The 15498-nt window shown below is 42.4% G+C and overlaps 1 protein-coding gene across 12 annotated transcripts in view; it reads right to left on the bottom strand.

Moving 5' to 3' along the window:
- Positions 1 to 15498, bottom strand: part of LIMS1 (LIM zinc finger domain containing 1) — a 127731-nt gene that overhangs the window by 24864 nt on the left and 87369 nt on the right. For all 12 annotated transcript variants that reach the window (XM_037897586.2, XM_043536261.1, XM_037897594.2 and 9 more), the window contains 2 exons: positions 14116 to 14275; positions 3954 to 4020 (listed from right to left, as the gene is read on the bottom strand). In XM_037897586.2, coding sequence (XP_037753514.1) covers positions 3954 to 4020; positions 14116 to 14275 — 227 coding nt within the window. Of the gene's footprint in view, positions 1 to 3953; positions 4021 to 14115; positions 14276 to 15498 lie in introns of those variants that run through there.

Below are 15498 nucleotides of genomic sequence, written 5' to 3' on the forward strand. Positions count from 1 at the left end.
AAGCCTGTCAAACCGCTCATAGCTCTAGAACACTGACGTGAATTGAATGTGATTCTTGAGATGTCCAGGTGTCTTGTGCTGTACGGTTGTCCATGTAAGCTCCCCAACTCAACAGAAATGTGTCGGCAATCATCACCCTTTCTGGTATGAAGGCGAGGAAAGGAACACCGACACAAACCTGATGGGGATTTTTCCACCATGACAAGAACAATATCACTTTGGTGGTAATAGTCACTAGGTGCTCGTGCACTGTAGGTTTGGTAAGTACAAAGTCAGAAGCCACGCTTGTAGGCAACAAGGTGGAGTCTTGCAAAAGGCATGACATATGCATGAGGCCATATGGCCTAGGAGAGAAAGACAGATCTTGACAGGCACCCTGGGGTTGGTTATGAACTGGTCCATGATAACATTCATAGCCTGAAACCTGTCTCTTGGAAAGTAAGCCCTTGCATGATTAAACTTAAGGATGCCCCAATGAAGTCCAAAGTTTAGGGATAAGAACACATTTTTTGGCATTTATGCTAATCCCCAGAGAGGAGAGGAGTTGTAGCAACTGTCACCTGGCCTCTTGGCGTGATCTCGTGACAAGGAGCCATTCATCGAGGTAGGGGAAGATGGTGAAATCACAGCATCTGATATAGACTGCTTTGACAGAGAACACCTTGGTAAAGACCCTGGGGAAGGTAGCAGCGCTGAAAGGGAGTACTCTGTAGTGAAAGTGAGTGGCGGTGACTATGAATCTGAGAAAGCACTGATGAGTGGGGCATGGTGGATGTCCATGTAAAAGTAGGCATCCTTCATGTTAAGAGCTGTAAACCACTTGTCTTTTTCCAGAGATTGAACTACCATGCCAACATGATCATGCAAAACCTGAGTTTGCAAATAAAGCGGTTGAGATGGTGGTGGTGGTCAAGACTAGATCTCCAACTGCCTTTCTTTCTGGAAACTGGGAAATACGTCAAGTAAAAAACACTTATTTGGTACTGAAGAGCAACCTGCTTTATTGCTCTTTGCTGTAAGAGATTCCACTTCTCGTCTGAGAATGTTCTCATGAAAGTGGTCTCCGAGAGGGAGGAGGGAAAGGGGCGTTTTGGAGGAGGTAGGGCACAAACTCTATTATACAGCCAGAATGGATAATGCTGACCACCATTTCTTCATTGTTATTGCACTCCAGGTGTTGAAAAGGAGTACTAGTGACCCCCAAGGAGTGTGTTGGCAGTCAGGACATGTTGGACTTAGTGATTTATAGCTCCCGTCAAAAATAACGTTCCACTGAGGGCTGGGATTGGAATGAGGAATCTGCTGCAGAAGGTGTGATGAAGCAGGTCTTTTGAACTCGCTGACTATTAGGGGTTGCTCATAAGGTCTCAGGTGGAAGAACTGTTGAGCCATCAGTCTATCTACAGTCTACCTATATCATTGAAGGTGGAATATTCTCTTCAGGGTAGGTGCATATATGCCCAGGGAGCAGAGGATGGCCCTGGAGTCCTTTAAAGTGTGTAAGGACTTATCCATCTTCTGATTAAACAGATGAGTCTCACTGAAGGGAAGATCCTCAGTGGTGTACTGGACTTCCCTGGGATGCGCTAAAGTATGAAGCCATGACTCCCTGTGCATCAAAATTCTCTGAGCTCTGGATGCATGGAGTGCATGCGTACCCACAGTGGAATTCAGACAGGGACCAGCACTTGAAGAAGAAGCCTGAGTTGCACACAAATGCCCATATGGTGCTCCAGGCAGAGAAGCATTGTGAGATCAGAGGTAACTCAACCAGTCATTATTCGCTCCGTCCATTGCATTTTCATACGTCAATCCAGGGCTTAAATTCAGCCGGAGCCATCCAGTGTGGCGCTCCAGTAAATATTTTGAAACCTGCGGAAGCCCTGGTGTGAGCATAGCCCCAAACCCCAGTGCGCACCGCGGGACAGAAGCCCCATCCCCCAGCGCCTCCTGTGGGGCTGAAGTTCAAGGCTCCAGAAAATACTGGGGGGAATTTAAGCCCTGCTTCAATCCCATTGGTGAAATGAATCAGCAAATGGAACTGCTGGTCAGGACTGAGGTGCTTTGCCAGACTACTGGGGGTGTGAGGTTTAGGACTGGAAGATTGGGGGCTCCTTCAGATCAGGAGCTATATTGGTTGAGTAGGAGTGAAACTCGAGAGTTGCACTGTAGCTCCATCCACACTGTGCCTAGCTCAGGCAAGATCATTTACCTTTGCCCAGTCACAAGTGTTTTAGTTCATCTAAACAGTATCCATTTGGTATTGCAGGCAGAGAGATTTGTCAACGGGAGAGATGACCAAGAAGGCAGCAGAATTAGGGTGGGGGGACGGCACACCAGGAGCTTGTGGGGAGAATGGAGGAATGCATTGAGCCCCTTATCTGTGCAATGTGGTTGGCCTACAGAAACAACGAACTCCGTCATCCGTCTAGTTAGTCATACATTTGTGTTTGTTTGTTTGTTATACACACTAAATTCCCCTTCCCATATCTTCCCTCCACCATTCGACCCCCTCTGCCCACAGCAATCCCTAGCTTTAGATATAGTGTCCATAAGCCCCTCTCTGCCAGCATTCAACCTCTTCCCTTCACACAAATAAGCAGTTCACACATAAATAAGTAGCTTCCTGTAGATGTCAAGAAAACAGTGAGGCTTCAGGAGAGATTTAAATGAGGGGAGGGTAGTGACTTTTCAGACCAGCTCAGGAAAGGCATTCCATGCACAGGACAGTGTTGAAGAAAGCTGAGAAATGATTATGGGAGGAGCAGGCAATAAGGGTGTGATTGTCATTCCATATTCTTTATGAAAATACGCTTTTGATATAAATATGACATAACAGATATACTTTATGCAAGATGGCTCACGTGAGATATCATTGGAAAGGTTATGATTTAGTATTTATACGATTATCCTATTTATATGCATGTATCATTTCTGTATCTGAAATTAGGAATATTGACTACGTATCTGTATTTCAACTGTGCTACTTTGGGGGATGCCCACTGCCAACACTTCAGATACAACAATGGAAAAGCCAGACAGGGCGGATGGCCCATCAACAAGGACAATGGACTGTAAAAAAAGCTTAGTCTTCCTGTGAACCTGTGGGTCAGCCTGTGAAGAATGGCTACAAGGGCCCCACATAGTCAGGTGGTCTTGTCACATGATACTAAAACATTACTTGGGACTTCTTTTAACTTTCCACTGTAAGGAAAGGGGGGTCCAACTAGGAAACAAAGGACTCCCGCCTTATGCAAATCCTATTTAAGGGTGGGGAGTGAGGTAACCCAGGTCATCTGTTCTCCCCTGCTACCCAACCCAAGATGACTGCTGGAAACAACAAAGACTGAACTGGAGGAAAGAACTGAACCCCACTGGAAGGGCGTTTGGCCTGTGAAGAAGATTATTAGAACCACATTTAGGGTGAGAACTTACATGTAACCAGTTTCTTTAGTGTATTAAGCTTAGTTTGTGTGCTCTGTTTTATTTTCTTAGTAATCTGCCTTGTTCTGTCTGCTACCTCCTTAACTACTTAAAATACACCTTTTATAGTTAATAAATTTATTTCTGGTTTATAATATAACCCAGTTTATATGATTTCTAACTGGGGGAATGAGAAGTTGTGTATACCCTCCTCCACACTGGAGGGAAGAGGCTAATTTCATATAATTTTGGTTTTGTACTCCAAGGGAGGGTGGACATCCAGGTGCTGTGGCAAGCTCCTTAAGCTGAGCCTTCCCAGAGCGGATCTCTGGCTCTCTGTGCAGCGGGGTGTGGCCCTGCCTGTGTGCTTGGCTGGAAAACGGTGGGGAGCCTATCCCAGCAATGCCAGGTAAAGGGAACTCAGGCTGGCAGAATAGTCTGACTTGGTGTGCTCGGTGTAATCACAAGGATTGCATTCTTTTCCAAGGTTATATGTTGAACTTACATTAAATGATCAGTATAAAACTTACCACACTGATGACAGCAAGGGGCAAAAAGCATCTGAAAATCATGTTCACAATACTTCCTTCCTTCAAACTGAAAATGGGAAACAAACTGGAAGTTAGAGGAATAAAAAGTGTACTTCACATTTCACATCAATAATATACATACCATCACAATACTGTATCATTCCCAGATGCAATTAAACTGTAAAAGATGACTTGGCTATAACAAAAATGAGACATACAGAAACAGGTTTTTGTGGTAGACAAACTGATCAACCCCTTGCATACTAAATCTAGCTACCTTACGTTAACATTAAGCATGCAATACATTATTTGTTACAGGATTAACTCCGCTTTTAAAAAGCTGAGAGTCTAAAGCTTTTGCTCTCTGTTATCGTTTACAGTATGTCAGACAATATTTAAGTCAGACAGGATACACAAAATCTGATGCAACATACAGTGATACTGGCAGGAATTAACCTTTGAATTACTGAATCAACTTATAAACACCTTTCCTACTAGGAAGCATTTTCCCTGAACCCCTCTGATCTCCTCTGCACTCTGCACTTCCTGAAAGAATGGCGCTGCATATTGGAGGAAATAAGTGCAGGAGAATGTTCATGTCAAAAATCTCTGCAATTTACTGCGCAAAACAACTTTCCAGCTCAGTAGTATAACGTACAGAAAAATGTACGAAGAGAACTTCCATTCAATTAATCTGAAAAACTGATGAGGCTAAGGAAGTTCATATCTGATCTCTTTCTCAACAAAGTTCTAGATTTGGAGCTTCAAACTGGCCTATTACAGAGTTTGAGGCGAGACACATGGCTTGAATTTAGATCTGAACTTTCTCAAAGTCCAGGGTGGTTCAGACGTGATTTTCTGGTTCAGGCTCGTCTTCACAGAAACAGACGGGAAATGATTTCAAGGAAGTGAAGGTAGTGCTGTAGAACTACTACTGTAATAATATATAGGCAAACATGGCTTGGAATGAAGGGGAGGAACTGCTCATGTATGGGTGCCTTCAGGCATCTCATAACCCAGGGGACGACAATCTGCGGCTCCAGAGCTGCATGAAGCTCTTTGGCTGCCCCCTTGCGGGCAGCTGTTTTTTGAGGGGGTGCAAGGTGCAAACTCTGGCTGGGAGGCACTTACCACAGGCAGCTCCTGGCCGGCAGCGCAGCAGGGCTCTGGCCCCACGCCTCTCCCGGAAGCAGCTGGCTCCTGGCAAGTCTCTGCGTGCCCTTTGGGGGGAGGGGGCCAGCAGGTCTCCGTGCGCTGTCCATGCCCACAAGCACCGCCCCCGCCCAGCGGCGTATTAACGACAAGGCCTAGGCCTAGGGCGGCAAATTTATAATAGCAGCCAGAGGCTACTTCCCTCAGCGCCGGTTTGCGCCCTCTACCCCCGCCCCAACTCCACCCCTTCCCCGCCCCCATTCCCCGCCCCCTCCCTGCCCCTATTGGTCCCCTTCCCCAAATCCCCGCCCTGGCCCCGCCTCCTCTCCTGAGCGCGCCACGTTCCCCCCTCTTCCCCGCTCCTTCGCGAAGCTGTTTCGCGCACAAGCACTGGCAGGGAGCGGGGAGAAGCAGGACCCGGCGGCACGCTCAGGGGCGGAGGCAGAGGCGGAGTGGAGGTGAGCTGGGACAGCAATTATTTCAGGGCCTAGGGGCGGCAAAATCTTTAATCCGCCCCTGCCCCACCCAACGGGAGCTGTGAGGACAGTGCTGGGGGCAGAGGCAGTGTGCACAGCTGCCTCCCCTGAACCAGGGGGACGCAGAAACGTGCCAGCCGCTTCCAGGAGCAGCGTGGGGCCAGAGCCCAGCTTCACCGCTAGATGGGAGCCACCTGTGGTAAGCGCCTCCCAGCCACAGCCTGCACCTCGCACCCCCTCCCGCACCCCAACCCGCTGGCCCAGCTCAGAACCACCTCCTGTACCCAAGCTTCCTCCCAGACCCCACAACCCCCTTCTGCACCTCAATTCCTTACCCCAGCCCAGAGCCCCCTCCTGTTTATATTCAAATCAAATGGCAGAAGTCGCATTAGAAGTATTGGTGAGTGGTGATAATTTGAATATATTCAATTATTATTAGTTGATAAATTCTAACTCTACAAGGAGCTTTGCGTGTGATGCGGGTCTCAAAATATTTTGGTCAAAGACAAAAACAAAAAATGGCTCTTCTTCTTTGAAAGGTTGCCGATCCATCATAACCAGATGCAAATGCTAACTATGTTAAAACTGGTTTCAGAGTAACAGCCGTGTTAGTCTGTATTCGTAAAAAGAAAAGGAGTACTTGTGGCACCTTAGAGACTAACCAGTTTATTTGAGCATGAGCTTTCGTGAGCTACAGCTCACTTCATCGGATGCATCCGATGAAGTGAGCTGTAGCTCACGAAAGCTCATGCTCAAATAAACTGGTTAGTCTCTAAGGTGCCACAAGTACTCCTTTTCTTTTTATGTTAAAACTAGACATCTCATTATGTTTACTATAAAATGTTCGGTATTTTACAAATTGAGACAACCATTAAAATGGAGTCAATAGGAAGCATTTTCAACTGGAAACTAAAAAACAAAACAAACAGTGAATATTAAGCATAAATTAGGAATAGTATAACATTTACACATTAGCTCCTGTATATTACTCTATTATGATTCTCTAAGGATCAGAGAATTTTTATCTTTATGAACCATTATACAGCAGGGTGAGTCACACTGAACTGTCTAGCCGGGTGGCGATTTTATGATGCAGACTGCTCTCCACTATCAACTTGAGATCCCAAGCTTAGTTCTCATGCTGAACGTCACTGGGGGCACTAGGAATGAAAAGCCAGTGTTCTACAGTGAGTCATGCAACCTGTCTGATGTTAGCACAAATCAAATATGCCAAACACTCAGTAATGTCATACAGCATAATGCTATAAAACAGATTACATATAAGAGTTGGAAAGGATCTGGACATGAACATATAAGAGTTTGAAATCTGAATGCTTCCTGTTTTGTGTTATTGAGTGATACAATGGAGCTCTATCTATACATGTTAACTCTGTTTGGGATCATTGCCACTGCACGCAAATCTACATATGCCCAACCTGAAGCAAATACTCACCAGCAACCACACACCACACAACAAAAACACTAACCCAGGAACCTATCCTTGCAACAAAGCCCGTTGCCAACTGTGTCCACATATCTATTCAGGAGACATCATAGGGCCCAATTACATCAGCTACACTATCAGAGGCTCGTTCACCTGCACATCTACCAATGTGATATATGCCATCATGTGCCAGCAATGCCCCTCTGCCACGTATACTGGCCAAACCGGACAGTCTCTACGTAAAAGAATAAATGGACACAAATCAGACGTCAAGAATTATAACATTCAAAAACCAGTCGGAGAACACTTCAATCTCTCTGGTCACTCGATTACAGACCTAAAAGTCGCAATATTACAACAAAAAAACTTCAAAAACTGACTCCAACGAGAGACTGCTGAAAAAAGTAGAGGAGACTCTTCTTCCCCTATCTCTTTTGGTTTTTGTAATCTTACTTGTTAGTTTGTCACTATAGTAGGTACAAAGTTTTCTGATTCTCAGAAATGTGATTTTCAAGTTGACATTGTGCCTTTAGCCGTGATCCTACATTTCTGTCCACCTGGCGAGGAATGCAGGACTCCTAGACCCGTAGGGAATTCCAGACTGACTGTTACAGGCCTGGTGTAAAGCAGGACTTGGATGATGGCTATCTTAATAAAAAGTGTAAGCACTTTTGCAATCCTTCTTTCAGGAAATATTACTCTACAGCCAACCTTAGATCTTTCAAATATACTGCAAAATTGACAAATCATTATCGATCAAGCAGTTTGTGCTCCAGAAAGATCCCAGGAGAAAGTATGTTTCCAGAACCACTGCAAGTGGTCTGGTCCATACACAAGAAGGGGACACAAAAGTAATTTATTCCTGTCTCTCTCTATTTGGGAAATTATGTTCTCCCTAAGATATAGAAACACCTAAAAAGAGCATTTGGTAGAAAAATGTCTGCAGAGATACCCTCTGCTGGTAGTAGTAGTAGGAATTCGTATGGTTTATTTTTAAGTTGGACCAATTAGCACGTATTTGTATCCCTACAGCAGATGCTTTGACAAGAGCAAAATAAAGCTGACAGGCATTCATGGACCACCACCCAGGACTGGAAAATTATTCTTTAGAGCTCCTGAGATCAAACAAGACACTGGGAGGTTCTATTGAGCTCAGGCCTGAAGGAACTCTCATGTTCAGTCTATCCTCCTGCTAACTGGAAGTGATAGCTAGATGCACAAGGGAACTCGAATGCACAGAACTGTTCTGTGTAGCATAACAAAGCTCAATGGCTCTGTCATACACAACAGTGCATCAAACCTTATAGTAAACATTATAGGGCCTCTATTTCTTCACACTAGTGGGGTGAGTCTATAATGAGGTTGAGGATCCATACCTTAAAAGGCTCAAAGTGAGCAACACACTTGAACTATATAGAAAAAGGCAGCCTGCTGTTAACCAGAAATATCCCGTTCACTCCTAAGTTTCTGACTTGTAACAAAAGGAATATTTCATTTGCAGAAAAAGTAAAAATAAACTGAATAATGAAGCAGCTGGTAACATATAATTAAGTGAACCACTGTAGTGCACTATTAAAAATCCACAAAATAAATGCATATTTACCCACCTTTTCTGATCCTGCATCCAGCATTCAATAATATAAACTGTACAACTCAGGATTTATTGTGAAGATGGCAGTTTAACAAGATGAACAACAGACGCTGCTTAGTTTACTAAGATTTTAATTTTTTTATTTTGTTTTGCTTTATTTTTAACATGTAAGTTGGTTAGAGAATTCATATTGCATAGGGTTAATTTAATGGCTATTTTAAATATATATATTTAAAATTGAGGGTGTTCAGTTATATATAATTTTAAATCTAGATGGACTCCAAAAATCTGTCATACTTGTTTCTAATAACAGGAACACAGAAATATAGGAATTGCCAAATTACGAGACTGGATCAGAATAGTGGTCAACCTAGTCCAGTATTCTGTCATCAACAGGGACCAGTACCAGATGCTTCAGAACAAGGTTCAAGAAACCCTGCAGTAGTTAAGTTATGGTGTAAGGTGCCCCAGGGAAAGTTTACTCCTATTCCCCAACAGTAGAGGTTATCTTATGCCCTACAACATGTTAAGGGTTTATATCCCTTCCAAAATTCCTCGGGGTATTTCTTTTACCATATAATTACTATTATAACTTGGATATTCTTACTATCCATAAATGTCTAATCCTTTTTGGACTCCTTCTCAGCTTCTGGCCTCAATGAGATTGCAGTGAGTTCCACAAGCTAGTTTTGCATTGTGTGAAAATATAATTCCCTTTACAAGATTTGAAGTTGCCTTTCAATTTCATTTAATGTCTCACAGTATGAGACAGGGTGAACAGAAGTTCCCAATCTATCTTCTCTGTACCAGTCATTGTTTTCTACACATTTATCAGGTCCTCTCTCATTCATCTCAGCTAGGATTTTCAAAGGAGCCTAGGAAAGTTAGACACTGAAATCCCATTGAAGTTCTAGCTCCTGGGGCTCTTCTGAAAATCCGAGCACATCTCTCTGGTAAACATGCCAGTCTTTTCAATATCTTTACGTATGAGAGCTTATCCATGCCTCGGATCAATCTCAGCACCCATGCCTGAACTCCCTCTATTTTTGTTTTACCCTTATCCGATCCAATCTGCGCATAGTATTCCAGATGAGGGCATACCATTGGTTTATACATTGGCATTATTCTACTCTCCAATTAGTCTCCATTCCACATGTATCCTAACATTTTGTTTGCTTTTTAACCCCTGTGGCTGCACAGTGAGTGGAGGTCTTCCTGGAGCTGGCTGTGGTAATGTTCTGCTCTTTTTACTGTTAATACAGAATGCACTTAGGTATATGACTAGATGAAATTACTTCATGAATTATGAAAAAAATCTTTGGTATAAAACTTGGTTAAAATATGGGTGTTTAAATACATATTAGATAAAAATGTGACGGTTAGTGTACCTATTTTATAAAATTTAATTGAGTTGTGGTAAGGGCACTTAAATGTAGTTGTGAATTAGCAGGCAAAGCAGCTACTTCTCTCAGGAGAAACCTTGCTATATCGCAGTTAAAGAGGAAGACAGCAGAGTCTTCTTCGTGGCTTCTGCTAAAGATTTTACTCCTCCATTAAGTGCAGAATTGGGTCCTCGGATTGAAACCATATTGTACAAACACTGCAAATAGTACTCACACAAGTAATCAATGTACCAACATTAGCTGCATTCCACATCACTACTCTACTTGATTTAAATAAGACTACTTGTGTAAATAACGTTGCACCTGTGTGGAAATGTTTTAAGGATTGGGCCGTAATCTACTAATTTAGGGAGTGTCACATTATCAGTCACAAAACTCTGAAACAGCTAACTTAATCAGCACTCATTCCTGAAGCATTTCCCATAGTCTGACTTGATTCTGCCTTGCAAAACTCCACACACACGGTAAATAAATTTTGGGGGGGAAACAAGCAAGTAAAATATTGCTTTCATTAAAATATTGTAAATTCAGGTTAGTAGAATTTGTGCCTCCACTGGTAAATTTTCGTAACAATTTTGCAAGCATGTCTCAAATGCAAAATGTGTTCATAGTGAAGGAAGAATGAGTAACTTGCACCAAGTTACCTTGGTATCGCTCACATGTCAGTTACTCAGTTCCATACCCTTGCATGACAATTGCTTTTAAATGTTCTACAAGTGTTGGCTGCAGATTTTTTTAAAATGCCCGAAGAGCAATAATTGTTGCCTCAAAGAAGGCAATAACATCGAAACACACAGACCAAGACTTTTTTTCCCCTTTAAATATGTGCCCCAGTTAGGCTCCGAAATACGTGAACCAAATTTTCAAAAATGAAACTGATGGATGCTTTGAAAAATTGGGCCACTTACTTAGGAACCTCAATAAGGATTTAGGGCTCTGATGCTGTTCCCATTGAGATCAACGGCAATGGTAATCTTGAGTTCAGTGATGCAAGATAATGCCGTATGTGCCTAACTTAAGCACCCATTCTTTAAAGTCTCATCCCCAATATTTTAATAAATACTTTGTCCTTCTATAGCACATTCTTCCAAAGTTTCACAGACAAGTTCATCATCACATGCCCTTCCTAGCTAAGAATTATCCTCATTTTACAGGTTTCAGAGTAGTAGCCGTGTTAGTTTGTATCCGCAAAAAGAAAAGGAGGACCTGTGGCACCTTAGAGACTAACAAATTTATTTGATCATAAGCTTTTGTGAGCTACAGCTCACTTCATCGGATGCATTCAGTGGAGAATACAGTAGGAAGATACATATACACACAGAGAACATGAAACAATGGGTGTTACAAACAGTGTGTATGGTAACACTGTGGGGGAGAGGGGGGGCACAGAGGGCTCTGCGTGTTTCCCTCACCTGTGGGTACCTCCCCCGAAGCTCCCACTGGCCACAGTAAGCCGTTCCTGGCCAATGGGAGCTTTGGGGAAGGTACCCACAGGCAAGAGCAGCGTGCAGAGCTCTCTGCCCCCACCCCCCACCTCCACCCCTCGGGGCCCCAGGGACGTGGTGTGGCCGCTTCCCGGAGCGGTGCCACAGGGGTGGCAATCCCGCAGGCCGGATCCAAAGCCCCAGGGGGCCGGATCCGGCCCACAGGCCGTAGTTTGCCCACCCCTGGACTAGATGATCACAGTTGTCCCTTCTGGCCTTAGAATCCATGAATAAACCACATCCATTGGCTCCTGTCTTTCTTCCAGCTTGGCCAGACAATACATGCTTTCACACCAGAGACAAGAATGTTAAGGGAGACATTAAATAGATAATGGGGGAGGGGAGAGGCATTTGCTTCATTGTTGATGCAAAGAGCCTAGATACATCCAAACAACACAGGGGCACTTGCTTATGCTCTTTGAGACTATTCACATATGGCTGTGTGTGAGCACTAAAGGGATTTTAATCTTTTTGGGTTAGGTGTGAACATAGGCTGAGTTGTGATTTAAGCCCTTTCTTCTACTGTGCCACTAAAATGATACCCAAGAACTGCTCCAACATCTGAGGATTTGCTGAATTCCTGCAGGACTGGATCCTCAAGCCAGCCAAAGAATAATAAATTCTCAGCAAGCTCACAGCAATCAGCTTGCCCCAGTCTCCTCTCCTACCAGCCAGTATGCTGCACACACTCCTTCCAGATACCTTCTGGCAGCCACTACAGTATGTCCCAGAAATAGATCTCATCCTGATCAAGTCCCAGTTAATGGCTTCTACCCAACTGCCTCTTCAAACCTGTTCTCCTTCCTTTCTCCCAGTAGCCTTGCCTCACTGTGTTATTTATTTCTCTGTGCTTGACTGTCTCTTTCCCATCCACTTCTCCACCTCTGCCCAGGCTTGCCCTTCCCTACCTCTGCTTTTGCAGCCCTATAGTTCTCAGTACCCTTTTCCCCCTCACAACCAGGCATCCTCCTGCTTCCGGATGCTTTTCCCCTCCTTACCCAGCTGTTTGCGCTGCTCTGAAACCAAGCTCCTGCTCCCACTACTCCACCCAATAGCCCAGCTCACGTCCAGTTGTATCTCCTTCACTCTTGAATTAGAAATAGAACCAGTGAAAATAAAGATGCAAGAGATGCGTTTGGTGGAAAGTCCAAAGATTCTGACTGTACAGGAAAACAGGAAGGGCCTGGGGACGTGGCGAGAGTGTTAACTGAAATAATAATATTGCTTCTTTTCATACTGCATCATGTCTGAAGCACCTTAGAAGTGCTAGACAATGTGAATAGGTTAGTAAGAGCTGGTTTATTCCATTCTGAGATTGTAATGTGACATAAATCTTTCCATGCTGCTGCTCTAGGTATTTTATGTGACTACGCGGGATTGTAAGCATTTGGGCAGTGACCCTACCTTTATCCATTTTGTAAAGTGCCCCATACATTTAAAGTGGTGAATAAAGTGTTATTATATATAAACTAAGACATAAAATAACCATTAAATAGAAGTATCTATAATGGACCAGTATTTAACGGCTGTAATTGGGCTAGGATTGCCTCGTGGCAAAAGCACGGGACTGGGATGAAGGAAATCTGAGTTCTAGTCCCATTGTGGCCACAAACTTCCTGTGTGGCCATGGAAAGTCACTTAGAATAGGATTTTCAGAAATGCACAAGAGAGTTAGGCACTTTGAAAAATCCTTCTCAAACTTTCTAAGCCTCCATTCCTCATCTGTCAAATACCATATGGACAATACTTGCCTATCTCCCAGGCGTTAGCCTGTCCTACACAAATCACTCAATATTTTCTAGACTGGTCAAAAGCTCTCTCTAAGGTCACTTTGTACTAGGTGAAAATAGCCCACCCACAGCCTGAATCCCCATGAAAGAGAAAAGAGGTTGGGAAAACTGGATTAAAATTAAAATACACATTTGACCTGAGAGAACATAAATTTTAGAAAAATATGCTAAAACACCCTTGAATTCAATGTTTAACAATTGATTTAGAATATTCCCAGATTGCTATGCCAAGAAACTGCATAACAAAAGTGATACAAGGTTCTGAGAGTATAATACAATGGAATGAGCAAAGCATTAACTCAGAATTGTTTTAGTTTTATTAGTTTAAAATGCTAAACCTTATTAGAAATGGTCCTGAAGTAGTATACCTGATCCAAATCCCATCATACTCTCGGTACATTCAAATCTGAATCTGAACAGCACGTCATGGGCTCATCTCTAATAGAAATACTCTGGGTGAAATCCTGGCCACAACGAAGTCAACAGGGTCAGGATTTCACTCTCTACATTACATTTCATTTTAGTAGCTGTGTTTTCTGCGTGCTTCCAGTACAATGTACATAACGTGTCTTTATAGGCAAAACTCCTGCACTCCCACATTATGTACGTGTCATAGAAATGTCCCATAATGTGTCTTTAAAGGCAAAACTAGAAATGTCTCTACTTCCTTCTGTCTCTGCTAGATATTTCTTTTCAAAGAATGCTCCTACCATTCTGTGATAATATTTTATAAACAAATGAACTATCAGTATTTATCATTTGTACATTATAGAAAACAAAAGCCAAGAAACTCATGGGAGAAAAACATTTTAACCAACTTACCTCGTAAAAGAGCCCTTCAGGGAACTGCTGAAAGCACTGGGCACACACAAAACACTGTTCATGGTACAGTTCACCATTGCTGTTAACAATCTTCTCAGCAGGTGCAAAGCCCCCTTTGCAGCGCTCACATATGGCATTTGCAAGAGCATTTGCCATATTACTGTAACAAAAAACAAACCAAAAAGAGATTGTTGATCTTTTCTAAAATGAGGAGATAAAGAAAAAGGAAACACTCAGTTCAACTGATTTGATTTCATTTGTCTTTTGAAAAGCCAACTGTCCCGATCAAACTTCCACTGAAGTCATGGAAATCTTTCCACTGACTGTAATGGGAGTTGCAGCAGTCCCTTAATGGAGGAAAAAGTTGTGAGATGTTTCAATTTTTTTTTTCTCAAAGCAGCACGCTATTCTAAGAAATTTTGGTCAAAAATGTATGTTCAGGCTTGTATGAGGGGAAAAAAATAGGTTATATTTTCATTCAATCAACCACTACAAGAAAGAAAATGGAAATAAACAATTACAATGATTATGGAAGACAAGAGCCAATTTCATCAGTAATTAAAGATGTTTCCCTATCTGAGATCAAAGCAAGAATATTGTTCTGAAAGTGAATATCAATTCAAAACCAATTCAAAATATCTGAGGCATCAATAAAAAGGATAGAACATATTTAACATAACTGCTATGGCAGAAATAATCAAGAGGTAAGGAATGGTACATGGTAAAAAGTGTTTTTTAGATTTATCCATTTTGAAAAATGACTTGAAGCTACATGGAATTTGAATCAGAGATTAGGAAAACTTCCAAATAATGCTTGGGTGTGCTTCTTAAAGGCATGTAGTAATAACATTATAATACAACATTTGCAAATATCAGAGGGACTAAACTCTAACTTTTAAGGACAAATCCTCATCTGCAATAAATCAACACAGCTCCTTTGCAGTCAAATGAGGAACTCCTCTAAAATTTCAAATTCCATGCTTGATTTTTCACACTGCAAGAGGCTTTCTTGCTTAAATCTAAATTCTCAAAACTTAAGTCTTTGAGACTAAGTTTTCTACTAAATACTTATCTGTAAAATGGAGAATGCACAGGACAACTCTTAATTTTCACAACATCTGACAAATGTTAATAAAACGTGTTCTAGAGTGTATACAAGAACAATTTCAGGTATTTGAATTTGTTGGTAATCTGATTTGATCCAAACATTTAATCAGAAGTTTAGAAAACAATTCTATTTTATTCTTCAAAAATAAACATTTTATTGTTCAGAAAAAAAATCATGCTCTATCTATAAATATAAAAGGCTCAATCCCACACAAGGTGCTGAGTGCCTGTGACTCCCATTAATTTCAATAGGAGTTGGAGGATGCTCAGCACTTT

Source organism: Chelonia mydas, chromosome 1 (genome assembly GCF_015237465.2).
Source record: "Chelonia mydas isolate rCheMyd1 chromosome 1, rCheMyd1.pri.v2, whole genome shotgun sequence".
Lineage (NCBI taxonomy): Eukaryota > Metazoa > Chordata > Testudines > Cheloniidae > Chelonia > Chelonia mydas.